The sequence below is a fragment of the Lissotriton helveticus genome, chromosome 7, assembly GCF_964261635.1.
Source record: "Lissotriton helveticus chromosome 7, aLisHel1.1, whole genome shotgun sequence".
In the NCBI taxonomy this organism is placed as follows: domain Eukaryota; kingdom Metazoa; phylum Chordata; class Amphibia; order Caudata; family Salamandridae; genus Lissotriton; species Lissotriton helveticus.
The window spans coordinates 1,494,346,915-1,494,371,960 of record NC_136068.1 but is presented as its reverse complement, the minus strand read 5'-3'; the positions used below and the strand labels follow the sequence as shown (position 1 = coordinate 1,494,371,960).

General features: G+C 48.9%; 1 protein-coding gene and 2 long non-coding RNA genes across 3 annotated transcripts in view; 1 reads left to right on the top strand and 2 right to left on the bottom strand.

Moving 5' to 3' along the window:
- IL11 (interleukin 11) overlaps positions 1-3,697 on the bottom strand; it is a 38,222-nt gene extending 34,525 nt beyond the window's left edge. The window contains exon 1 of the mRNA XM_078654927.1: positions 3,479-3,697. Within this exon, the coding sequence (XP_078511053.1) occupies positions 3,479-3,485 (7 nt within the window). The 5' untranslated portion in view covers positions 3,486-3,697. The remainder of the gene's footprint in view (positions 1-3,478) is intronic.
- Positions 1-25,046, bottom strand: part of LOC144770417 (uncharacterized) — a 177,593-nt gene that overhangs the window by 53,430 nt on the left and 99,117 nt on the right. The gene's annotated exons all lie outside the window — the stretch shown is intronic.
- LOC144770418 (uncharacterized) overlaps positions 7,451-25,046 on the top strand; it is a 361,721-nt gene continuing 344,125 nt past the window's right edge. The window contains exon 1 of the long non-coding RNA XR_013598886.1: positions 7,451-7,517. This is a non-coding gene — a long non-coding RNA (uncharacterized LOC144770418). The remainder of the gene's footprint in view (positions 7,518-25,046) is intronic.

Here is a 25,046-nt window from a genome sequence, read left to right as displayed (position 1 = left end):
ATGGCACTTGCAGATCAACACTAGGCCCCACAATATATCACAGAGACATGTATGTTACTGAAGTGTGACCAGTACATACCACTGGTTGACCCTACTGTCTCCGTCCCTTTTTTAAGCTAAAAAACAACCTATGTACTATGCACTGCATTTCTTGTTGAAGGGTGACTAGGGTGCAAATAAATAAATGCAGACTTGCAAATAAAAATAAAACCTTCTTTGAAGGCTGTATTTAGAAGCCCTTTCCACTTAGGGTAGTGCACTCCCTGAACACTGCTGCCTTGAAGAAGGCTCTGGCTGTGAGCGTGGCCTTTTCAGAAAAGTGCACGAAGAACAGGCGACTTCTATGTCTCTGTCGATTAAGAACAGTTCTCCTCTGCTGAGCACTCACCACAGATACATCTTCCTCCATAAGCAGCTCTTTCAAGAACAGTCCTCTTTTATGAGCTTTATTATGAGATTGTGAGGACACTTTCTTTCCAAACAACCCCGCTTATGAGAACAGCCATGTCTACATTTCCAATGTGGGAAGCGCTTGACAGGTCTACCCACCCATGGGCTCCATTGACTAAGACAGCCTTCTTGGAAGAGTTCCCATCCTCTGAACACCCTCCTTCTAGGTGCTTTTGTCAATGGTACATTCATTTTTGACCAGCCCGAGACCGAACATTCTGCTTCTGGAGTGTTTGCTAGAACAGCATTGCCGATCTGAGAGCCCCTTGTACTACTGCTTCTAAGATATTTTAAACAAATGTTGCTTTTTAGGGGCCCTCATTACCAATTCATTAATATTCCATAGGATATTATGATCAAAAGGCTCCATCTCTATGAGTTCTAATGATCAGAACATTTCCATTCGAAAAGGTCAAGGTATCAGAACTTGCCCAATGTAAGGGCTTTCGTTATCAGAACTTTTCTATTCTAAGAACATTTATTATCAGTACATTTCCATTCTTAGAACTCATAGTGTAAATAAAAGCCAGCCATCCCTGTATAAAATCCTGGTTCTAATGTTCGTGTTACAGGCTATTTGTGATGTCTGTGGTCACCTGTAATAAAGAAATGACATAGCTGCTCAACTGTAATAACTTATTATAGTTGAGTTCTGACATCACGATGCCTACTTCCAGCAGCCAAGGGGAAACGCAGAACAGGGAGTACAGTTTAAACAGTGAAATCAAAACATGCTTTTCTTTCTACTCTGTTTTTCTAGATAACCAGTGATCAGCAAAAAGGCACTATGTATGGCAACATGTTTATTTTGTGCATGTCTTACGTATTTATAGGAAAGATAGAATCTTTCTGCACGGTTCTATAAATTCTAAGCTACAGCTTTAAAAAAAAACTTACATATTAAACTTATTCTAATATCTTTCTGCTTTTTGGTGTGTTTAATTTTGCTATACAGATTTTACTTTTTCATGTCTGCAAACATCCTATCTCTCTCATATGGAGGAGGACCACAGCAAGGATTTAAGTGGTATGTGCAAAGGATAAAGGTATGTATCTCTATAATGTACTCTGTCGTGCATTATAGAGATATATAGAAAGTCACCTCAGAGTTCCATGAGGTTATTCGGCCTTTGGCCTCATTCCTCTACGTGGTCATAGATCTCCTCTTTTGCTTGCAATACCCGAATAATGTACGGATGAGGGGATTTCATCCCATATATGATCAGAACATTTCACTTTTTAAGGATCTGCCATGATGAGAACATTTTTATTCTAAGAGATTTAACTCTCAGCAGGTCACTTCCATGCTGAGACCTTTTATCATCAGAGCAGTTGGATTATGTTGGCTGATATAATGCAAACAAGTCTGCATGGAGAGACCTCTTGTTATCCGAACATTCAGGTCCTTGTAGGTTCTTGTAATTAGAACATTGCTGTTCTGAAACATCACCCCCTTTCAGAGCCATTCCAACAAGCCCACTCTGTAAGGTCTTGCTACAAGAGTACTCCAAGTCTGTAACGTCTTGTAAGATAATAAGATAGTTTGCGTTCTCGAGGTCCTAATAGAACATTCCCCATGACGAAGGTTTCAGTACTGGGCCTCCCTGTGCAAACACAGATCCTCTTACAGTGTCCTCATAACTGTATTCCCCTCGCACCGTTTAAGAGACCAGGCTTGGCTGCTGGCTGCTGTCAGAAAAATGCTTTCTTTCTAAGAGCTCCGGTGTGAACAGCCTTCCCTGGAGCCTTGTTAGACCAGCAGCGCCCTTTACAAGAGCCGACAGAACCACACGCATTTTCCCAAGCTCGGAACAGAATATTATGCGTCTATAAACGTCTTGGATATGAGCTGACTCCTTCCACGGGCTTCTATTTCAATAGTGGCCTTTGGCAAGCTGCCGGTGCGGTACAAGGAACGGGAGGGCTGCGGCGCAACAAGAGCCATTGCTTTTAACCATGTGTTTCTCATTTGACCAATCGGTGTGATCCTGGGCACATCGCTAGCTCCAAGCGCGCCAGCTGCCGTATCTGCCAAGACGCACTCACGCCTAGTGTTACACTGAGAAATGTTATCTACATTACACGTGCTGTCTGCAAAGAACATTCCTGGTTTATGAGAGGAATTTGGCCGCAAGTTCAACTTCTAAAAATCGTCTGTTATCAGAACAATTCGCCCCTTTGTGGGAGCCTCAGCCAAGCACATTAAACTTCGAGAACCTGCAGTATAAGAAGTTTTTATGAGCAACCCCTATATATCCATTAATTTGACAAGATTAGTCAAATGGAATTGGTCGTGCGTGCATGCAGACACGCCCCCTCCCCAATACAACCTCTGCGTCTGCAGCCTGCTGAGAGTACATCTTGCTGCAGAACCAGCCCTGCTTCAGGCTTCACTTCCCATCCTCGGGGCGCTTGTTTTGGCACACCACCTTTGCTCCAGACTTCCAAATACGTTTTGTTTGGTTTTCTTGGCACTGTGGGAAGCACTATCTCTCCCCACCGCTGCACTCTTTGGAAAGGTTTGGGGTCTGCCATGAGCGCATATGCTGCGCTTGTGTCACTCATTAGGTGTGATGCTCACACTTTGGGCAGGAGGGTCACTCACTTGCTCAGATTCGATGGCCCAACTGCCCTTAAAAGAGTTTTAAAATCCCTGGTTGGCACAGACCCTGGAGTCTCACTCCAGCGCCCTCTTGGAGAGTAGAGGCGCTGTAGGACTTCTTAGGGACAGCTACCCTGGTCCTGTGAGTGCCAGTCAGAGAGAACTTCAACCCATCCATTGCAAGGTACATGCACCCTTTCACACAGACCTCTGTAGAACATGAACGGCCCATCACCCCCCAAAAAACCGTGACAGACTCCCCACTTGCCCCTCAATTATAGACGCAGGCACACAGCCGAAAGAATAACAACCAAAGAAAGAGAAATGTAGGCATTAAATGAACGTAAAAAATTCTTGCATAAAAAAGCAAAATTTCTTGAAAAAAAGCAACATTTCGCGAATAAATGTGAAAAAAGTAAGACTTACTTTTCATATTTTCCTGGAATGCTTTAAATGTAAAAATGTGGTCCTTCTTTGCAGGTTTTTCTCCCCTGTTCCTTTCCTGTTTGCTAGCTTGCCTTTTGCACCCGACTTGTGGTGGCCAGGACCCTGGCCAGTCGAGGGGGCACGAGGGATGTTGGTCTGTGTCAGTAGCTCCTTCTTCAACTTTTTCTCCTCTCCAAGTTGGCTCCACCTGTGCTGTTTCTCAAGTGGAATTGGGGTCTGAGGTAGAAAAAAAGTGCCCCCCAAAACCCGAAAAACCCCTGGACCCCTCTGGCACCAGTGCCAAACCAGTGTGTGCGCGCCGGGGAGTGTGTGCATGTGAACTCACACCACCTCATATTGGGGCTTTATATACAAGTGGCGAAAGAAAGCAAGTCCTCTGTGTGTGTATGTGTGTGTTTTTTTTAAAAGATGACACATCTTGAGTCACATCTTTTCCATTGAGAAAAAAAAACTCTGCTTGCCCAAAGACTCTCCTTCCTTAAACTTACAGTTGCCTGAAAGTGGGCGGCACAGCATTAAACACTGTGACACATTCTATTGCAATTTCCCTTGCTTGTCAATGTCTCTCTGCTCTCCCTTTAAAACCTGAGCGGTGGGGGAGGGGGGAGCGGTGGATGAGGTCAGAGTGGACACCCGCCGTCCCCTATCGCACTCAGCCCCCATCACCACTTCTGAAGGGGCCGGTGTCTGATTTTTTTTTTGCTTCTTTTCTTCGCTAAAAGGTTATCCCTTTCCCTTGATGAGCAAAATTGTGTCTGCTTGTGTTTTTTGTTTTGTTTTGTTTTCTTTTCATGTCTATGTATTTCTGTTTTGACGAAGTTGAAGGTGAGTAGGGAGAGAAACTAAAATTGGTCGGGCAGGGCGGCAGGTGCCAGGGGATGACTTGCCCTCCAGGGGAATTACACTTTTTTTTTTTTTATGGAAGGCGAGCCTAGGAGCAAGTCGGTTACCGCCCCCCCTCCCCCCTCCCCCCTCCCCCCTCCCCCCCGCCCTCACGTGGGCACCCTTCGTTGAGAGGAATCGTGATCTAAGTCTGCACATAGCGCTAAGAGGCCATGTCATTGGCGAATGCTGAGCTATACAAATATCAAGTAACACAGTACAACATGCAACCGATACAGCTAGCGCCTTGCAGACCCCCGGGTCGCCGACTTAGGGTGATTTCAAGACAGAGCAGCCGTCATTTGCATAATATGGCAGGTGCGTGATGCCTCACGCATGGTATGTGCAGTTCGATTGGTCCTATGCAGTGCTCAGAATGCTTGTGCCCCCCTCAAGAGTCTACTCCGGTCTTGACCTATCCTGGGTGTTCCTGGTGTGTAGGCCACTGGCACGCGACAGTGGCACACACACATGTTAAGTGTAACACAGGTGCCCTGGTGGGAAGAGCTTTGTATGGATGCTCTGACTGTTGACACCCTTCTTATATAATGGATTAGTATCTGTACTTTTCAATAGATCGGTGATACATCCCCTGGCACAGTGCCCTCGCATCTCCGATGGGCTTCTGTTCTTGTCATGAGGCAGTACCAGTACTTTTAGCAGGTGTTCCCTCCAGGCTGCCGTACCTTTATGGGATTGTGCCAGTACTTCTCAGATGAACTGCAGTGCTTTGCAGGCAACTCTGTGAAAGGCTGCGGTATTCTTAGCTGGACCCCCTGAGTTCTTAGCACTGCTTCTGTACTTCTAGAGGGGTGATACTGGTACATCTCAGCAGGAATAGACCTCTGAGAGGGGCTGCTCCACTTTTAATGGGGTGATACCAACACCTCTTGTGCAGAGCTGATACACTTTAATGGCATTTGACTGGCACTTTTCAGCAGTGCAGAAGGGTGATACCAAAGGCTTCCAGCAGAATTAATACACTTTACATGGGGTGATACTAGTACTTTTCAGCTGAGCTGCGCTACTTTTAATGGGGTGATACGACTATCTCTCAGCAGAGATTATATACTTTTAATGGGCTGATAATGATACCACTTAACTGTACCGCTCCACTTTTAATGGGGTGTTACCAATACCTCTCAGAGCTGCTACACTTTTGATGGGGGCAGTGGTACTCCTCATCACGGCTGCTAAACTTTTAACAAGTGATACAGGCACATCTCAGAAGGGCATCCTTTGGAATAATAAGGCATTGTCAGCAGGTCGTTGCTCCTTTACTTGGGCGATGCCAGCACTTCTCCGCAGCACCTCTGTCAGAAAAGTTGCCATATTTTAGACCCCTGTTATTTGCAGACCCCAAGGTGAGGGAAATCCGTCCCATTTCCCGGGCCACTGGTGAGGAGGACCGCTATGTGGTGATAGCAGTACCTCTCAGCAGGGCAGTGATCCCTTTAATGGGATGACACCGGTACTTCTCACTGGTGTATACCATACTTCTATGAGTGTCATGGGTCGTACTGGTATTTCTCAGCAGTGGTACGTGTGATGCAGGCATGCAGCTAATACTTAGAATATAAGATGCCTAAGGCATAAATAGGGCATCTTTCAGGAACAGCGACGTTAGTGCAGTTAGGAGGCCTTCTGTGCAGCTGGCGAGGTTCAAGTTTCCCCGTGCAGTGTCATCTTGCGTGCATCATTTGTGTGCATCTCTCGAGTCACGCTTTGTACTATCCATTGACCGTGATGGTTTCATAGGGCACCACTGAAATGTTAGAAGGGCCAGGGAGAAGTCAGTCAGATATCTGGCATTGCCAGCAGGCAGCTAGAAGAGCTGGTGCAGAGGCAGGAGGAGGGGAGATAAATAAGAAGGAAGGGAAGAAGAGTAGAATGAAGAGGAAGGGGAGATGATGGGAAGCAGTGGCACCTGGTAGGGGATAAGGCGGAAGTACGTGAAAAAGGTGAGTAAAAGGGCGACAGAAAGGGTGAAGGAAGGGTAGAGAGTGTAGAATGTATGGGGAACGGGGAGGTAGGAAGAGAAGAAGGGAAGGAAGGAAGGATAAGAAATGAAGAAAGTGCGAATGGTAGGCATGGCATGAAGCAATCAAGTAAAGATGTCCCCCACTTCCGAAGAGCGACCTCAGGCGGCAGATGGTTCTCCCACCTCGCCGCCAAGACCTGGAACACCCTCCCCATCCACCTACGGCAGACCCAAGACCTGCTGACCTTCAGAAAATTCCTCAAGACCTGGCTTTTCGATCAGTAGCAGCATTCCCCACCCCAGCGCCTTGAGACCCTCACGGGTGAGTAGTGCGCTTTACAAATGATATGATTGATTGATTGATTGATTGATTGAGGGGATAGACCTAAGGAATGAAAGGAGGAAGAAATATGATGGAGAGGGGAGAAGTAAGGGTGAAAGGAAAGGAAAGGAAAAGAAAAGAAAAGAGCGGAGAGTAGATTAGCGGAAAAGAAAAAAGATGAAACGAGAGAAGCCAGTGATGATGAAAATGAAGGGAGAAGGTAACAAATGAAGGAGAATACAGGGAGGAAGCGGAGACGAAAGGAAAGAGCGAGTGGGAAGGTAAAAGGAGGAGAAGTGCCAGAAGAAAAAAGTGACCAGAGGGAAGAAAAGAAAATATAAGAGTTGGAAGATAGGCAGTACGGAAAGAAGTAGGCGTGAAAGAGTGAGGTAAAGAAGCAAGGGACTAGAGAGAGGAAGCAATGAAGGCTAGGAGAGAGAAAGAAAGAAACGAGGGACGAAAGAAGGAAGGAATGGGAAAAGCCAGAGAACGAAAAGAAAGCAAGTGAGAAATTAAACTAATATGATTGGATAGAGAAAAGGAAAATGTAAACTAAAAATAAAGCCGGAATAAATACAGAAGGAAAATTGGGATGATGTAGCTAAACTAGAAGGCTGCATCGGATGACAGTCTGACATGCACCGACCAGGCAGCACCAGCAGGGGGCAGCAGAGCCTCTTCCGAGCCTTCAGCGCTGGCTGTAAGATCCGCGAGGCAGTAACAGCTCAGAGCCATATTTCACAAACTGCCCTTTCCAGAGGTAGACCAATTTGTCACAGAAGCCAGTTACAGACCACCCTGAAAATCTAACGCCGGCCGTTGCAGAGTGGAAGGTAAATATGCAATCCAGTCACTCTAACCATAACCAGCCACACCTGGGGAGGCGGAGGGGCGCCTATGTTTTCACTTAAACCCACGTCATGTTTCTGAGCTCACTCAAGACCTTCTCTAGGGCGATGAGACCGGTGCGACCGCACCGGGCACTGACTACGGGTGGGGGCGTCGTGTTTGCAAGTATATAATAAATTTAAAAGCTCTTGCTGTCATGTTCCTGGCCTTCAGCAATTTTTAGGAAACATATCAAGATAACTCCAGTGAATAATGTTCTTCCTAGAGAGAGATTGGAGTTTTGTCTAGTGGAAGCGTTCACTCATGGTAAGGTAACTGAGAGGATTAGTGTGCCTGCTGCAAAGAACATGTACCATGCGGATCAGAAAGGGCCTATAAATTAAATAAGTCAGTGGGTTACTGCTTTTGACAGATAGATCCTTTTGTTACTTGCAGTTTATAAGTTAACATTCTTTTGTTACATGCAGTTTATGAGTTAAAATCCTAACAGAATAGTGAACTATTAACTGTCTTCAAAGAGCAGCATACAAACTGCAAGGTGTAAATTAGAGCATTATGTTTTTTTCCTGGTCTTTGATTATTCTAATGTTGCAAAAAGCGTTCATTTGGATAGAAATTAATTCTGATTATTAAAGGTAACCCCAAACCATGGTGTTGCGTGTTAAATCCTGAGTTTGTGCTTCTGCAGGCAAGTGCAATGCGGCGAGGCAGCTCAGCGCATCAAATAATCCTAGTGCAGTGAGCGAACCACTGCCGCGAAGGGACCCACTGTAAAGGGGAAATGGTGTAATCTGGAGCCATCTGTACACGTTATGAATGAATGAACCGAATCTTATAATGCGCGAACTTAGCCCCATGGGCGTCAAGGCGCCTAAGTCAAATAAATCAGCAAAATCCCCCATTCTGCAGCCTTCTCTCATTGATAAGCCCTCTTAAAAAGGCAGGTTTTAAGAGCCTTTTTAAATGTCTCAATTGTGGGAAGGGTTTTTATTAGGATAGGGATAGAATTCCAGAGTTTCGGAGCAGCCACGGAGAAAGCTCTGGCTCCCCATCTAACTAGTTTAGCACGAGGAACAACCAGTTGACAGAGTCCCGAGGAACGAAGATCTCGTGTGGGGACATAGCGCGTGAGAAGGGAGCCGATGGCGCTCGAGGGGCCTTCCGTCAGGGCTCTGTAGACCAAACACAGAGTCTTGAAAGAAATTCTTTGGTGAACAGGGAGCCAATGAAGTTCTTTCCTGGCTGCAGTGGCAGAGGAGAATTTAGGGAGGGCCAGGACAAACCGAGCTGCAGCATTCTGCACTATCTGCAGTCGGCGAACAAGACTTTTATTGGCTTCAATGTACAGAGAATTACAGTAGTCTAATCTAGATCCTACCAAGGCAACTGCAACCTGTTTACGAGCCTGGAGGGAAAGATACCCACGGATTTTATTGAGTATCCTAATCACACCCCAGCAAGTGGCCACGGTCCTGTTGACTTGAAAGGTCATAGAGAGCGAGGTATCGAATATTACACCCAGATTTCTGGCAGATTGGGAGGGAGTGGGGCAGATGCCAAGAGAAGGTGGCCACCACTCATCAGACCAGGCATCTTGGTCCTTCCCAAAAATCAACACCTCCGTCTTTTCGCCGTTCAGTTTCAGGGAATTTATAGTCATCCAGTCTGCCACATACTGCATGCATACCCTGAAACTGGCAGCAGATGACCTGACGGAGGAGTGAGCCAGTGACACCATTATCTGGGTGTCGTCTGCATAGGACACCACCTCCATCCCTTGCGATCTTACTAGTCTTGCAAGGGGAGCCACATAGATGTTGAACAGGGTCGGACTTAAGGCCGACCCTTGTGGCACCCCACACTGCAAAGACTTGGCAGGGGAGAGGTGGTTCCCAAGCATCACTCTCTGCTCTCTTTCCAACAGGAAGGAGTTGAGGAGACTCAAGGCCGACCCCGCGACACCAGCCTCCCTAAGCCGAGATGTAAGAATGGCCGGGGAAAGGGTGTCGAACGCGGCCGTGAGGTCCAACAAAACCAAGACCGTGGTAAGACCAGAGTCCACTTTGCGTCGGATATTTTCGACTACATAGATGAGAGCGGACTCGGTGCTATGGTGTTTTCTAAAGCCATGTTGCGTGTTGTCAAGGTATCCAGATGACTCCAGGAAAGAGGACAGATGCAAATTAAGGTGCGCCTCAAGCATCTTGGCGGGGGCAGGAAGAAGGGAGATCGGCCTAAAGTTTTTTAGAAGGGCCGGATCGAGGGATGGCTTCTTGAGGAGAGGCTTCACAATAGCCTTCTTCCATACCGATGGAAAAGAGCCCTGGATAATAGCCTTGTTCATTATCTGAAGCATAGGAGGAAGGAGGCAGTTTCTACACTCTTTAAGTTTTTTCAGAGGTAGAGGATCCAGGGGGGAAGCAGAATTAGTCTTATCCAGCAAAAGGTTCAAACCCTCCAAGGATAGAGGAGGAAATTCTACCAGGGAACAGGGGGGATCTGTGCCTAGGGAGTCCAGGTTGGAAATGACAGGTAGAACGGTTTGATCCAGCGCTTGGTATTGGGCTTCCAAAGAGGTATGTATATCAAGGATTTTATTGTGAAAGAAATCGGAGATGTTATTACAGAGTTCTTGCGAACTGACTACGGGATCGGGTAATTGCAGGGAGCATAGAGTGTCGGCGATTTTAAAGAGCTCCCTAGAAGAGGAGAGGGAACTTGTGAGGTTATACTGTAATTATACTATGATTTCATTTTTATTCCCATAAAATGGGGGAACCTGCACACATTCTACTGAGGTTTTAGTGTGTGGGTATGTATTGGGGCCACCAGCACATTCCAATGAGAAAGGTGTATACTAGGGCCATCTGTATACATTCTTAGATGACTCCAGGGTGGAAAGTGTGCTCTGGGGCCATCTGCACACATTCCACCACTATTTCAGTGTGAATACTGTTTATGTTCAATGTTCTGAAATACAAGTCAGTGTTCATTTTCTTCACAATATTTTCCTCAAGGAGAGGTCAGTGTCAATGGCATAATATTATCCTCGCAGCCCCTGCGTTGCAAAGAGGTGAGCTCTAAGGGACTCTCTCCGCACAGTACACTGGGTCCAGGACCAAAGTGGTAGGTGGTGGGCCGGGGCTCTCCAAGTACTTTGCAGGGGTCCCCCTGAAGTTTTGTTACACCACTGGCCAGTGTCTAGTGTGAATTCAGGTGAAAGCGAAGTTTGGAATAGTTGTTGTTTGTTGTTCTTGGAAATAAGCAGGGATTTTGTTTTGGTGGTTTTGATCTTGAGGTAGGTGCTCGGCCAGTCATGGATAATGTACAGGCAGAGTATGAGGCATCGGATCTCTGGAGTGGAGGAGACTTTCAAGTAGAGTTGTGAGTCATCTCGTAATTTGATGCTGTTATCAGTGAGTAGAGTTCCATGAGGACCCATATAGAGGTTGAAAGTGATGGGGAAAATGGAAACTTGGGCCCTGAGGTAATATGAAATATGTAGTGGTTCCCATGTGAACAAACTAGTGTCAGTTGGATGGGTAGGTGGAGAACCAGTGCCAGTGAATCCTTTATGGTGTGGATGAAGGCGGGATGGTTGATGGTGCCAAAGACGGCTGAGAGGTCCAACAATATGAGAAGGCAGGGGTCATCTTTATGTATATTCAGAACAGAGTCAGCTACTATTTATAAGGTAGCTGTCTCTACATTTCAGCATGATCTGGAGCCAGATGAATAGTCATGTAGAAACTTGCTGGTGTTGATGTGGCCTTGGAGTAGAGTCTGGACTGTTTTCTTATGATCTAGCTGATGCAGGGTAGGTGAGTGATGGGCCGGCTGATGGTGAGGTCTTCAGGTTATAGTGTGGGGTTTTCAACAGTGAGAGTTGATGACCTGTCTTGAGAGCTTCAAGGAAGTTGCCTTGACTAAAGAATGTGTCAGTAGGGGAAAAGAGATTCTCTGGAGAGGGCTTGATAAATGCTAAGGATAAGGCATCATCCTTGTAAGTGGTGACTAAAGTAAGGTGAGTGTGTCTATGAGATTTGCATGAGACTTAATATTTAAAGGAGGACTCTTACAAGATTCTACCAGAGGAGGTTGTAAGATGGGAAGCTGGCTTAGTGTTAATGTTGTGCTACTTTACTTTATGTCTGAACTGGGGTGGCAGAGTGGGCTAAAGAACGGTGATGGATTAAACCCAGATCTTTTGACTGGGTGTGAGTGTTTGATTGATTCAGATGCTCCGTCCATCACCACTCCTTTTGTACCGCTTTTGGCCACCATAAGTGTGGCAGGGTATGCTCAGACGTGAGTCCCTTGCTCACTTTGCCACTGGATTCAAGCAAGCCGGGCTGAAGACGGCTGGAATGCCAGAAACCGGTCCTCGGAAGCTTGTTTCCGGTCCAGGGAAGACATGGCTTGGCAGTTCGGGCTGGACTGTTCCCATGAGGCACAGGGTCAGACTGATTTGCCTATAGCCATGTCTGAACTGGGGTGGCAGAGTGGGCTAAAGAACAGTGATGGATTAAACCCAGATCTTTTGACTGGGTGTGAGTGTTTGATTGATTCAGATGCTCCGTCCATCACCACACCTTTTGTACCGCTTTTGGCCACCATAAGTGTGGCAGGGTATGCTCAGACGTGAGTCCCTTGCTCACTTTGCCACTGGATTCAAGCAAGCCGGGCTGAAGACGGCTGGAATGCCAGAAACCGGTCCTCGGAAGCTTGTTTCCGGTCCAGGGAAGACATGGCTTGGCAGTTCGGGCTGGACTGTTCCCATGAGGCACAGGGTCAGACTGATTTGCCTATAGCCATGTCTGAACTGGGGTGGCAGAGTGGGCTGAAGAACGGTGATGGATTAAACCCAGATCTTTTGACTGGGTGTGAGTGTTTGATTGATTCAGATGCTCCGTCCATCACCACTCCTTTTGTACCGCTTTTTGCCACCATAAGTGTGGCAGGGTATGCTCAGACGTGAGTCCCTTGCTCACTTTGCCACTGGATTCAAGCAAGCCGGGCTGAAGACGGCTGGAATGCCAGAAACCGGTCCTCGGAAGCTTGTTTCCAGTCCAGGGAAGACATGGCTTGGCAGTTCGGGCTGGACTGTTCCCATGAGGCACAGGGTCAGACTGATTTGCCTATAGCCATGTCTGAACTGGGGTGGCAGAGTGGGCTAAAGAACGGTGATGGATTAAACCCAGATCTTTTGACTGGGTGTGAGTGTTTGATTGATTCAGATGCTCCGTCCATCACCACTCCTTTTGTACCGCATTTGGCCACCATAAGTGTGGCAGGGTATGCTCAGACGTGAGTCCCTTGCTCACTTTGCCACTGGATTCAAGCAAGCCGGGCTGAAGACGGCTGGAATGCCAGAAACCAGTCCTCGGAAGCTTGTTTCCGGTCCAGGGAAGGCATGTGTGGGAAGTTGGCCTGATGTGCAGTGCTCACTATTCTAGTGATCACTATATATCAGTCCAAACAACCCTTATTGATGATTGGTTGTAAGTCAACCTTATAGACCAGCTATCCTAGTAGCATGGATACGAGCAGTCTAAGGCTAAGACTCTAGAGGGCGTGTTAAGCCAGCTGTTTTACCATCACATTACCCCTTGAACACCCAGTGAAAGGACACCACACAAGTGTTATGAAAATAAACAGTGTATTTATTAGAATCACAACAACCCTGTACTCTTTATGAGGACAGGGTGCTAAGCACACAACAAAACTCTTATGAAAATACTTAAGTTAGCACGTTATACACAAATGCCCGAGGGGCATGAAAAACCATATACTTTAAAAGTGGAATGCGAATTACTAGCAGGTAAGTAACAGTTCTAATAGGCTTTGGAATCGCTAGGACTGGACTAGGGAATCGTTAGATTACTACTAGGAGGCCCAGGGGACTCGGGTGCAGAGTGTGCACTCTCACGCGGGATGCGGGACAAAGTCTATGGAGGCTAGTAAAGGCAAAGTTAGTGTTCACGGGCGAACCCGACCTGGTAGGAAGAAAACGACAGTGGATCCTGACCCTAGGATAGTGAGGCTATGCTGGGACACCGAAGTGCCGAAGTTACCTAGCCCAGGGGCTGCAGCTGCATAGGTCTGAAAAGACGTCGGGGATCTCGTTGCCGGACCAGGAGCCTGGAAGGAAGAAGTTGCTGGCAGGCGACCAGTGAAGAAAAGTTCGATGGATCCAAGCCTGGATCAAGGAAGAAGAAAACCTGAAAGCAGAGGGGACCAAGTTCTTGAATCACTAGCCAGTGATTAAGTGGGCACCAGGATGGCACCGGGCGAAGTCACCGCAGTCAGGTGAGTGGGCGCTGCTGGGCTCTGCAGTCTCTCGGACCAGGAGGCGTTGTCGGCGACCAGGATGGAGGTGCGAGCTGTCCCACGAAGGTTCTTGCTGTCGATGTCGCTGGACCCAGGATTGGGCAACAAGTCTTGGCAAATGCAAGGCCCACGCGGTGGACCTAAAATGGCGTCTTGGGCGGACCAGGAGGGTCCAGGGTACTTCTCCGATGGAGGGAAGCAAGGGCCAGTCTGGAGCAACCAGACCAGCAGCAGAAATGTCGTCGGGCGTCGTCAGGAAGGCCACAAGCCAGCGGGCTAGTAGCCAAACAACGCGGTGAGCAGTAAAAAGCAGAAGGGCCCCACGCAGATCGTGGAGATGCTGGGGGGCTGCTCTTCGGTGCTGGAGCTGCTCAGGGTGGGGGCTTCTCGGACCCCAAAGCACTCACCAGGAATTCACTCGGCGGGCTTGCTGGAAAGAAGTCGTGCAGTCTTGCAGATGGCCGGTCCCTTGAGGTCTCGTCGCACCCACGGTTCTCAGCTGGGCTGTAGAGGTGGGTAGAGGTCAGAGGTGCCAGGGAAGCCGGTTCTCGTCGAGCTGGGCAGTCGGATTCCGGAGGAAGGACTTGCAGCAGACCGCAGTGTTCTTAGATGGTGCCTGCGGATGCAGGGTGACTACTCCTTAGTCACAAGGGAGAAATCTTAGGAAGAAGTCTTGAGTTCCTTTCGCAGAAAGTAGTTTCAGGATTCAAAGATGATCTGATTTGGAAGGGGGCCAGTCTCTACCTTTATCCTGTAAAAAGGGGCTGGCACGCGACTAAGTCCTGCCCTATGGGTGGGACTAGGAGGGGGGTGGTTACACCCACTTCCTTGGCGGGCTTTTCCCCAGCACAGGGTCTGGAGTGACCCTGGAACTGGTTCCAGCCAGCCTATGCACAGTGAGCACCGGGGTGCCACGTGCAGTCACCTTCCTCTAAAGCCCTGCCTACCTACAATACACAAAACCCTGTCTGGGACGGTGCTGGCACCGCCCCTGGCAGGAAACCCTTTGTCCTTATCTCCTGCTCTGGGAGGACTCCCAGCAGCAGGAGGGCAGACTTGTGTCTCGGTGGCAGCATCCATTTTGTGGATGCTAAGGCTCTGTCTGACTTTAACCGGGGTTAGGGGTTACATACATGTCGTGTCCCTCTAGAAGGGTGGAATGCTAACCCCGTCGCCAGAATTGGCGAGGGGTTAGTATTCCAATTCGTATGACACCTTACTCGACATGTTTTGATAAAGCGATACCAGAGTTGGCACATAACCGCGAGGATTATAATGCACTTAAGAGTATATGGTATGCGATATCATGGAAACGGCTAAGGGATGGATCCCGAAAGCCGCAGACAGGCTCAGCTCATGCCAGAGCACCATCTCACACGATTCCAAGCACTCTGCCTTCAGGATTGTTAAGGCCTGCCATAGGAGTGACTGATAGGAGATCTGTGTGTCCATTTTAGGGTTAGATATAGGTATACTATATCTAAAGCAAAGGGTGTTTACACCACCTTGCCCCAGCTGTCGTGCAGCCAGTTGTGTCAGTTTTAGTTAGTCAATCCAGGGGTGGCACAATACATGCTTCAGCCCCTGGGAGACTTCTGGGTGCACCTCAGCCCTGGGTACAGGGACTTGGAGAGGGCCCAGTGCCAATTCAGTACCTAAGTACAATTTGGATAGAGAGAACAGCTAGGCTGTGGGTCTGATTAGCAGGCCCACAGCCAGGGAAAGTCGTAAACCAGTGCAGCAAAAAGCAAAAATCTGGGTGATCATAGGATTGCAGACCCTACTCTCCTACATGACCCCCCCCCAAACTTTGGGACAATAAACTAACCTTGACCAGGTGAGTCTTCTTGCTCTAAATGGAAATACCTGGAGAGCCCATCAGCATTGCTGTGATCAGTCCCAGGTCTATGCTCCACTGTAAAATCCATCCCCTGTAGGGAAATGGACCACCTAAGCAGTTTGGGGTTTTCACCCTTCATCTGATTTAGCCACAAGAGGGGCTTATGGTCTGTCTGAATGGTGAAGTGAGTGCCAAACAAGTAGGCCCTCAGCTTCTTCAGGGCCCAGACCACAGCAAAGGCCTCCCTCTCAATAGCTGACCAATTTTTCTCTCTGGGTGTCAACCTCCTACTAATGAAAGCAATAGGCTGATCATTACCATCAAAATTCAGTTGAGACAGAACAGCTCCCACACCCAACTCAGAAGCATCTGTTTGGACAATGAATGGCTTGGAGTAATCTGGACTCTTGAGGATAGGTGCTGTGCACATGGCCTGCTTTAGGTCATTGAATGCTTTCTGACAGCTTGCTGTCCACTGAACTTTCTTTGGCATCTTCTTGCTTGTCAGGTCATTAAGGGGGGTCACTATGGACCCATAATTTCTGACAAACTTCCTATAGTACCCAGTCAGGCCCAAGAAAGCTCGAACCTGAGTCTGGGTGATTGGAGGAGTCCAGTCCTTGATGGCCTGTATCTTACTCTCCAGTGGCTGAACCTGGCCTCCACCTACAAGGTGGCCCAGGTATACAACCTGTGACTGCCCTATCTGGCACTTTGTGGCCTTGATAGTGAGGCCTGCCTTTTGCAGGGCCTCTAACACTTTCCTCAGGTGGACCAGGTGATCCTCCCAGGTGGAGCTAAAGACAGCAATATCGTCAAGATAAGCTGCACAGAAGTCATCCAGCCCAGTGAGGACTTGATTCACCAACCTTTGGAAGGTGGCAGGTGCATTTTTCAGTCCAAAGGGCATTACCACAAATTGATAATGCCCTCCAGGGGTAGAAAATGCTGTCTTGGGTTTGGCTTCCTCAGCTAACCTGATTTGCCAATACCCAGCTGTCAAATCAAATGTGCTTAAGAAGTTGGCAGAAGCCAATCTATCTATAAGCTCATCTGCTCTTGGTATTGGGTGGGCATCAGTCTTAGTGACTGCATTGAGGCCTCTGTAGTCTACGCAAAACCTCATCTCTCTCTTACCACCCTGGGTGTGAGGCTTTGGCACTAGAACTACTGGGCTAGCCCAAGGGCTATCTGAGGGCTCAATGACTCCCAGTTCCAACATTTTCTGCACTTCAGTTTTGATGCAGTCTCTAACATGATCAGGCTGTCTGTAGATTTTACTCTTGACAGGCAGACTGTCTCCAGTGTCAACATCATGGGTACACCAATCAGTTTGGCTGGGTGTCAGAGAGAACATATGTCGAAAGGATTGCAGAACTTGCCTGCAATCCTGTTGCTGATGTTCAGTGAGGCTGCCACAAAAGACAACACCATCAACTGACCCATCATCAGGATTCTGAGTGAGCAGGTCTGGGAGAGGGTCACTCTCTTCCTCCTGTCCCTCATCTGTGGCCATGAGCAAGCTCATGTCCTTCCTGTCAACATATGCCTTGAGCCTGTTAACATGGAGCACTCTGAGAGGGCTCCTGGGAGTTCCAAGGTCCACCAAGTAGGTAACCTCTCCCTTTTGCTCAATGATGGTGTGGGGCCCAGACCATTTGTCTTTCAGAGCTGCTGGGGCCACTGGCTCCAGCACCCACACCTTCTGTCCTGGCTGGTACACAGTCAGTACAGCCTTTTGGTCATGCCAAGCTTTTTGAAGTTCCTGGCTGGCCTCAAGGTTTTTAGATGCCTTCTCCATATACTCAGCCATCCTGGAGCGGAGACCAAGTACATAGTCCACTATGTTGGTTGCAGGCTTTTTGAGAGGTCTCTCCCATCCTTCCTTCACCAAACACAGGGGTCCTCTTACAGGATGCCCATACAGAAGCTCAAAAGGGCTGTAGCCAACCCCCTTCTGTGGGACCTCTCTGTAAGCAAACAAGAGGCAGGGGATCAGGACATCCCATCTTCTCCTAAGAGTTTCAGGTAGTCCATGAATCATCCCTTTCAGGGTCCTGTTGAACCTCTCAACAAGCCCATTGCATTGTGGATGATAGGGTGTGGTGAACTTGTAGTTCACACCACACTCTTTCCACATAGCAGGCAGATATCCTGACATGAAGTTTGTACCTCTGTCAGAAACGACCTCCTTAGGGAAACCCACTCTGGAGAACACTCCAACTAGGGCTCTTGCCACTACAGGGGCTGTAGTGGTCCTAAGGGGAATAGCCTCAGGATACCTGGTGGCATGGTCCACCACCACCAGTATAAACTTGTGTCCTGATGCTGTCTGGGGTTCCATTGGACCAACAATGTCAATCCCCACTCTTTCAAAGGGAACCCCCACCACAGGTAGTGGTATGAGGGGGGCCTTTGTTGTGCCACCTGACTTACCACTGGCTTGGCAAGTGACACATGAGCGACAAAACTCCTTGGTATTCTCATTCATATGAGGCCAGTGAAAGTGTGAGACAAGCCTGTCCCAAGTCTTTGTCTGACCTAAATGACCTGCAAGGGGAATCTCATGGGCCAAGGTGAGAAGGAAACCTCTCAGAGACAAGGGGATGACCAGCCTCCTGGTTGCACCAGGCTTGGGGTCTCTTGACTCAGAGTACAGGAGTCCATCTTCCCAGTATACCCTGTGGGCACCTGTGGCATTCCCTGCAGCCTCAGCAGCAGCCTGCTGTCTGAGGGGTTCAAGGGAAGGGCAGCTCAACTGTTCCTTCCCCAGGTCTGCTCTGGAGGGTCCCCCTGAGCCCAGAAACTCAACTTGATCAAGTTCAAGCTCTTTAGGCTCAGTTTCCCTCAGCTCTTCTAGATCAGCCTCCTCAGAGACTTGATCCTCAACCTGGGGCAAGGGGGAAGGCAAAGCCTTACCCTTACTGCTCTTCTTCTTGGGAGGTGTCTGGTCCATAATTTCAGGATCCAGCACCTGTTCAGTGGGGCATCTTCTGGCCTGTGACCTAGTCACAGCAAGCACATGTGCTGGCAAGCCTAACATCTCCATGTGAGTCCTCTGCTCCACTTCTGACCATTGTGATGACTCCAAATCATTGCCCAACAAACAATCAACTGGGAGGTCTGAACTGACTACAACTTTCTTTTGTCCCTTCACTCCACCCCAGGAGAAAGCCACAATTGCCACACTATGACTAGTAGTGACATTGCTGGCATTGGTCACCAGGAAATCAGTACCTGGCATGATCTGTCCAGGGTCCACAAAGTTAGGTGTCACCATGGTGACACTGGCACAAGTGTCCCTATAGGCCTGAGCCATTTTGCCATTAATCAAAGGTGTCTGCCTGTATTTGCCCAAAGTATTGGGACTTATTTCAGGGGACATATCCATATCCCCTGTACAGACAAGGACAGCCTGAGTGAGTGTGCCAACTAAGTTGTCAGACCCCTCAGTACCCAAGGTTAACCCAACTAATGCCTTGGGAGTGACACTACCACTACTGACTGTACTAGGGGGTGCAGTTGCTTTAGGAGCTGTAGTGGCAGGAGTTTGTCCTCCTCTTTTGGTGCACTCACTAAACCAGTGAGACTTACTTTTGCAGTACTGGCACCACCTTTTTGACTGGCCTTCTTGAGTCTTCTTCTTCTGGGAAGCCTGACCCCCACCCTCTTTGGTTTGTTGGGGACCTGGTGAAGACTTCTGGTCATTTTGCTCATTCTTAACATTACCCTTCTGGTCTGCTTTCTTCTGACCACCCTGGTTCTGGTTCTGGTTCTGCTTGATCCTTGTCCTGACCCATTTGTCTGCCTTCTTTCCCAATTCTTGGGGAGAGGTCAGATCTGAATCAACAAGGTGCTGGTGCAGCAACTGGTTCTGACAATTGTTCAAAATTTGTTCTCTCATCATTAGATTATACAATCCTGTGTAATCTGTAACCTTGCTACCCAGCAACCAGCCCTCCAAAGCCTTAGTGGCACAATCCACAAAATCAGACCAGTCCTGAGACTGAGTTTTCTGGGTGTCTCTGAACAGCAACCTGTACTGCTCAGTGGTTAAACCAAACCCATCAACCAGTGTGTTCTTCAGGACCTGGTAATCGTTAGCATCCTCCACTCTTGTAGTGAGGAGCTTATCTCTACCTTTACCATCAAAGGAGAGCCACAGTATAGCTGCCCACTGACTCTGGGGAATGCCCTGCACAGTGCAGGCCCTCTCCAGAGCAGCCATCCATTTCTGGATATCATCCCCTTGCTTAAAGGGGGGCACTATTTTAGTCAGGTGTTTAGTATCTAAACCCTTCTCTCTATCTCTTGGGAGATTGCTGCCACCAGTGGGAGCTAGCCCACTCATCTGCTGCTCTCTTGCCAGGGCAAGCTTCTCTTTGGCCAGGGCAATTTCTTCCCTTTCAATCCTCAGTTCAGCTTGTCTCATCCTAGCCTCATGCTCCCTTCTCTGAGGGGAAGTAAATCTCCTCTGTGGAGGACTCCTTCTCCCCTGAGAAGAGGCATTAGAGTGCAGAGATCTATTGGAGTCCCTAGAAAGAGATCTATCTCTCCTAACTCCAAGGTTAGGCCCACTTCGGGTTAGTACTGGGGGTCCCCCAGATCCTAGCCCAAGTAAGTCTAAGTTGGTCCTAGTTAGCCTTCTGACTACCTCAAGACCCTTGTCTACCTCATCCCCAGAGAGTACCTCCTGATCCTCCTCCTCAACTGCTGAATCAGTGTTGTGGAGATCTGGATCCCCAGAGGTTCCCTCTAAGGCTGGCATGTTCTCATGTAACTGAGAAAGCTTTCTGGCATCATATGTCTCTAAGAGACCTATCAGAAAGGGAGTGGTGGGGTTAGACCCCTGCTTCAGTTTCCTGGAGACACAGATTTGTCTCATCTCCTGAAAACTGAGAGCTGCATATCTTGAAGTGACCTGTGGAGGGTCAACACTGACCAGGGGAGTCTCAGTAGAGTCCCCCTGAGTCGACATGCTTTTCTAGTGAGGTGTAAGTGGTGCACTTACCTACACTATATGTTTGCCTACTGATCCCTTGCTAGAGTTGTAGTTTAGGGTGTGCTAGGCCCTAGGAGCTACAACAGCTGGTTCAGTAGAACTCAGAGTATTCTAAGCTAAGTTATATGTACCTTTAGTACTTATGTGATCTTTCACAAGATATTCTTAGGGCATGTGTGGTAAAACAACAGCAAGCTCAAATCCCAACCGCTGCTCACCAATGTGGGAAGTTGGCCTGATGTGCAGTGCTCACTATTCTAGTGATCACTATATATCAGTCCAAACAACCCTTATTGATGATTGGTTGTAAGTCAACCTTATAGACCAGCTATCCTAGTAGCATGGATACGAGCAGTCTAAGGCTAAGACTCTAGAGGGCGTGTTAAGCCAGCTGTTTTACCATCACATTACCCCTTGAACACCCAGTGAAAGGACACCACACAAGTGTTATGAAAATAAACAGTGTATTTATTAGAATCACAACAACCCTGTACTCTTTATGAGGACAGGGTGCTAAGCACACAACAAAACTCTTATGAAAATACTTAAGTTAGCACGTTATACACAAATGCCCGAGGGGCATGAAAAACCATATACTTTAAAAGTGGAATGCGAATTACTAGCATGTAAGTAACAGTTCTAATAGGCTTTGGAATCGCTAGGACTGGACTAGGGAATCGTTAGATTACTACTAGGAGGCCCAGGGGACTCGGGTGCAGAGTGTGCACTCTCACGCGGGATGCGGGACAAAGTCTATGGAGGCTAGTAAAGGCAAAGTTAGTGTTCACGGGCGAACCCGACCTGGTAGGAAGAAAACGACAGTGGATCCTGACCCTAGGATAGTGAGGCTATGCTGGGACACCGAAGTGCCGAAGTTACCTAGCCCAGGGGCTGCAGCTGCATAGGTCTGAAAAGACGTCGGGGATCTCGTTGCCGGACCAGGAGCCTGGAAGGAAGAAGTTGCTGGCAGGCGACCAGTGAAGAAAAGTTCGATGGATCCAAGCCTGGATCAAGGAAGAAGAAAACCTGAAAGCAGAGGGGACCAAGTTCTTGAATCACTAGCCAGTGATTAAGTGGGCACCAGGATGGCACCGGGCGAAGTCACCGCAGTCAGGTGAGTGGGCGCTGCTGGGCTCTGCAGTCTCTCGGATCAGGAGGCGTTGTCGGCGACCAGGATGGAGGTGCGAGCTGTCCCACGAAGGTTCTTGCTGTCGACGTCGCTGGACCCAGGATTGGGCAACAAGTCTTGGCAAATGCAAGGCCCACGCGGTGGACCTAAAATGGCGTCTTGGGCGGACCAGGAGGGTCCAGGGTACTTCTCCGATGGAGGGAAGCAAGGGCCAGTCTGGAGCAACCAGACCAGCAGCAGAAATGTCGTCGGGCGTCGTCAGGAAGGCCACAAGCCAGCGGGCTAGTAGCCAAACAACGCGGTGAGCAGTAAAAAGCAGAAGGGCCCCACGCAGATCGTGGAGATGCTGGGGGGCTGCTCTTCGGTGCTGGAGCTGCTCAGGGTGGGGGCTTCTCGGACCCCAAAGCACTCACCAGGAATTCACTCGGCGGGCTTGCTGGAAAGAAGTCGTGCAGTCTTGCAGATGGCCGGTCCCTTGAGGTCTCGTCGCACCCACGGTTCTCAGCTGGGCTGTAGAGGTGGGTAGAGGTCAGAGGTGCCAGGGAAGCCGGTTCTCGTCGAGCTGGGCAGTCGGATTCCGGAGGAAGGACTTGCAGCAGACCGCAGTGTTCTTAGATGGTGCCTGCGGATGCAGGGTGACTACTCCTTAGTCACAAGGGAGAAATCTTAGGAAGAAGTCTTGAGTTCCTTTCGCAGAAAGTAGTTTCAGGATTCAAAGATGATCTGATTTGGAAGGGGGCCAGTCTCTACCTTTATCCTGTAAAAAGGGGCTGGCACGCGACTAAGTCCTGCCCTATGGGTGGGACTAGGAGGGGGGTGGTTACACCCACTTCCTTGGCGGGCTTTTCCCCAGCACAGGGTCTGGAGTGACCCTGGAACTGGTTCCAGCCAGCCTATGCACAGTGAGCACCGGGGTGCCACGTGCAGTCACCTTCCTCTAAAGCCCTGCCTACCTACAATACACAAAACCCTGTCTGGGACGGTGCTGGCACCGCCCCTGGCAGGAAACCCTTTGTCCTTATCTCCTGCTCTGGGAGGACTCCCAGCAGCAGGAGGGCAGACTTGTGTCTCGGTGGCAGCATCCATTTTGTGGATGCTAAGGCTCTGTCTGACTTTAACCGGGGTTAGGGGTTACATACATGTCGTGTCCCTCTAGAAGGGTGGAATGCTAACCCCGTCGCCAGAATTGGCGAGGGGTTAGTATTCCAATTCGTATGACACCTTACTCGACATGTTTTGATAAAGCGATACCAGAGTTGGCACATAACCGCGAGGATTATAATGCACTTAAGAGTATATGGTATGCGATATCATGGAAACGGCTAAGGGATGGATCCCGAAAGCCGCAGACAGGCTCAGCTCATGCCAGAGCACCATCTCACACGATTCCAAGCACTCTGCCTTCAGGATTGTTAAGGCCTGCCATAGGAGTGACTGATAGGAGATCTGTGTGTCCATTTTAGGGTTAGATATAGGTATACTATATCTAAAGCAAAGGGTGTTTACACCACCTTGCCCCAGCTGTCGTGCAGCCAGTTGTGTCAGTTTTAGTTAGTCAATCCAGGGGTGGCACAATACATGCTTCAGCCCCTGGGAGACTTCTGGGTGCACCTCAGCCCTGGGTACAGGGACTTGGAGAGGGCCCAGTGCCAATTCAGTACCTAAGTACAATTTGGATAGAGAGAACAGCTAGGCTGTGGGTCTGATTAGCAGGCCCACAGCCAGGGAAAGTCGTAAACCAGTGCAGCAAAAAGCAAAAATCTGGGTGATCATAGGATTGCAGACCCTACTCTCCTACAGCATGGCTTGGCAGTTCGGGCTGGACTGTTCCCATGAGGCACAGGGTCAGACTGATTTGCCTATAGCCATGTCTGAACTGGGGTGGCAGAGTGGGCTAAAGAACAGTGATGGATTAAACCCAGATCTTTTGACTGGGTGTGAGTGTTTGATTGATTCAGATGCTCCGTCCATCACCACTCCTTTTGTACCGCTTTTGGCCACCATAAGTGTGGCAGGGTATGCTCAGACGTGAGTCCCTTGCTCACTTTGCCACTGGATTCAAGCAAGCCGGGCTGAAGACGGCTGGAATGCCAGAAACCGGTCCTCGGAAGCTTGTTTCCGGTCCAGGGAAGACATGGCTTGGCAGTTCGGGCTGGACTGTTCCCATGAGGCACAGGGTCAGACTGATTTGCCTATAGCCATGTCTGAACTGGGGTGGCAGAGTGGGCTAAAGAACGGTGATGGATTAAACCCAGATCTTTTGACTGGGTGTGAGTGTTTGATTGATTCAGATGCTCCGTCCATCACCACTCATTTTGTACCGCTTTTGGCCACCATAAGTGTGGCAGGGTATGCTCAGACGTGAGTCCCTTGCTCACTTTGCCACTGGATTCAAGCAAGCCGGGCTGAAGACGGCTGGAATGCCAGAAACCGGTCCTCGGAAGCTTGTTTCCGGTCCAGGGAAGACATGGCTTGGCAGTTCCGGCTGGACTGTTTCCATGAGGCACAGGGTCAGACTCATTTGCCTATAGCCATGTCTGAACTGGGGTGGCAGTGTGGGCTAAAGAACGGTGATGGATTAAACCCAGATCTTTTGACTGGGTGTGAGTGTTTGATTGATTCAGATGCTCCGTCCATCACCACTCCTTTTGTACCGCTTTTGGCCACCATAAGTGTGGCAGGGTATGCTCAGACGTGAGTCCCTTGCTCACTTTGCCACTGGATTCAAGCAAGCCGGGCTGAAGACGGCTGGAATGCCAGAAACCGGTCCTCGGAAGCTTGTTTCCGGTCCAGGGAAGACATGGCTTGGCAGTTCGGGCTGGACTGTTCCCATGAGGCACAGGGTCAGACTGATTTGCCTATAGCCATGTCTGAACTGGGGTGGCAGAGTGGGCTAAAGAACGGTGATGGATTAAACCCAGATCTTTTGACTGGGTGTGAGTGTTTGATTGATTCAGATGCTCCGTCCATCACCACTCCTTTTGTACCACTTTATTTCTGTGGAGCAGAAATTGAGGGGTATATTTATTAAAGTCTCTGGTAACACAGCACAGCAACCAAAAATGTTGCACTGCGTTGCTTGAGAGGGAGAGAGCAGGACAGCTACATATCTACAGAGATTTGAAATGTCCTACTCTCTACCCAGTGCAGGCAAAGAATCATACTGAGAGCATCACGCACACACCTTTGCACCACAGTGCAAAGCTGTCTGC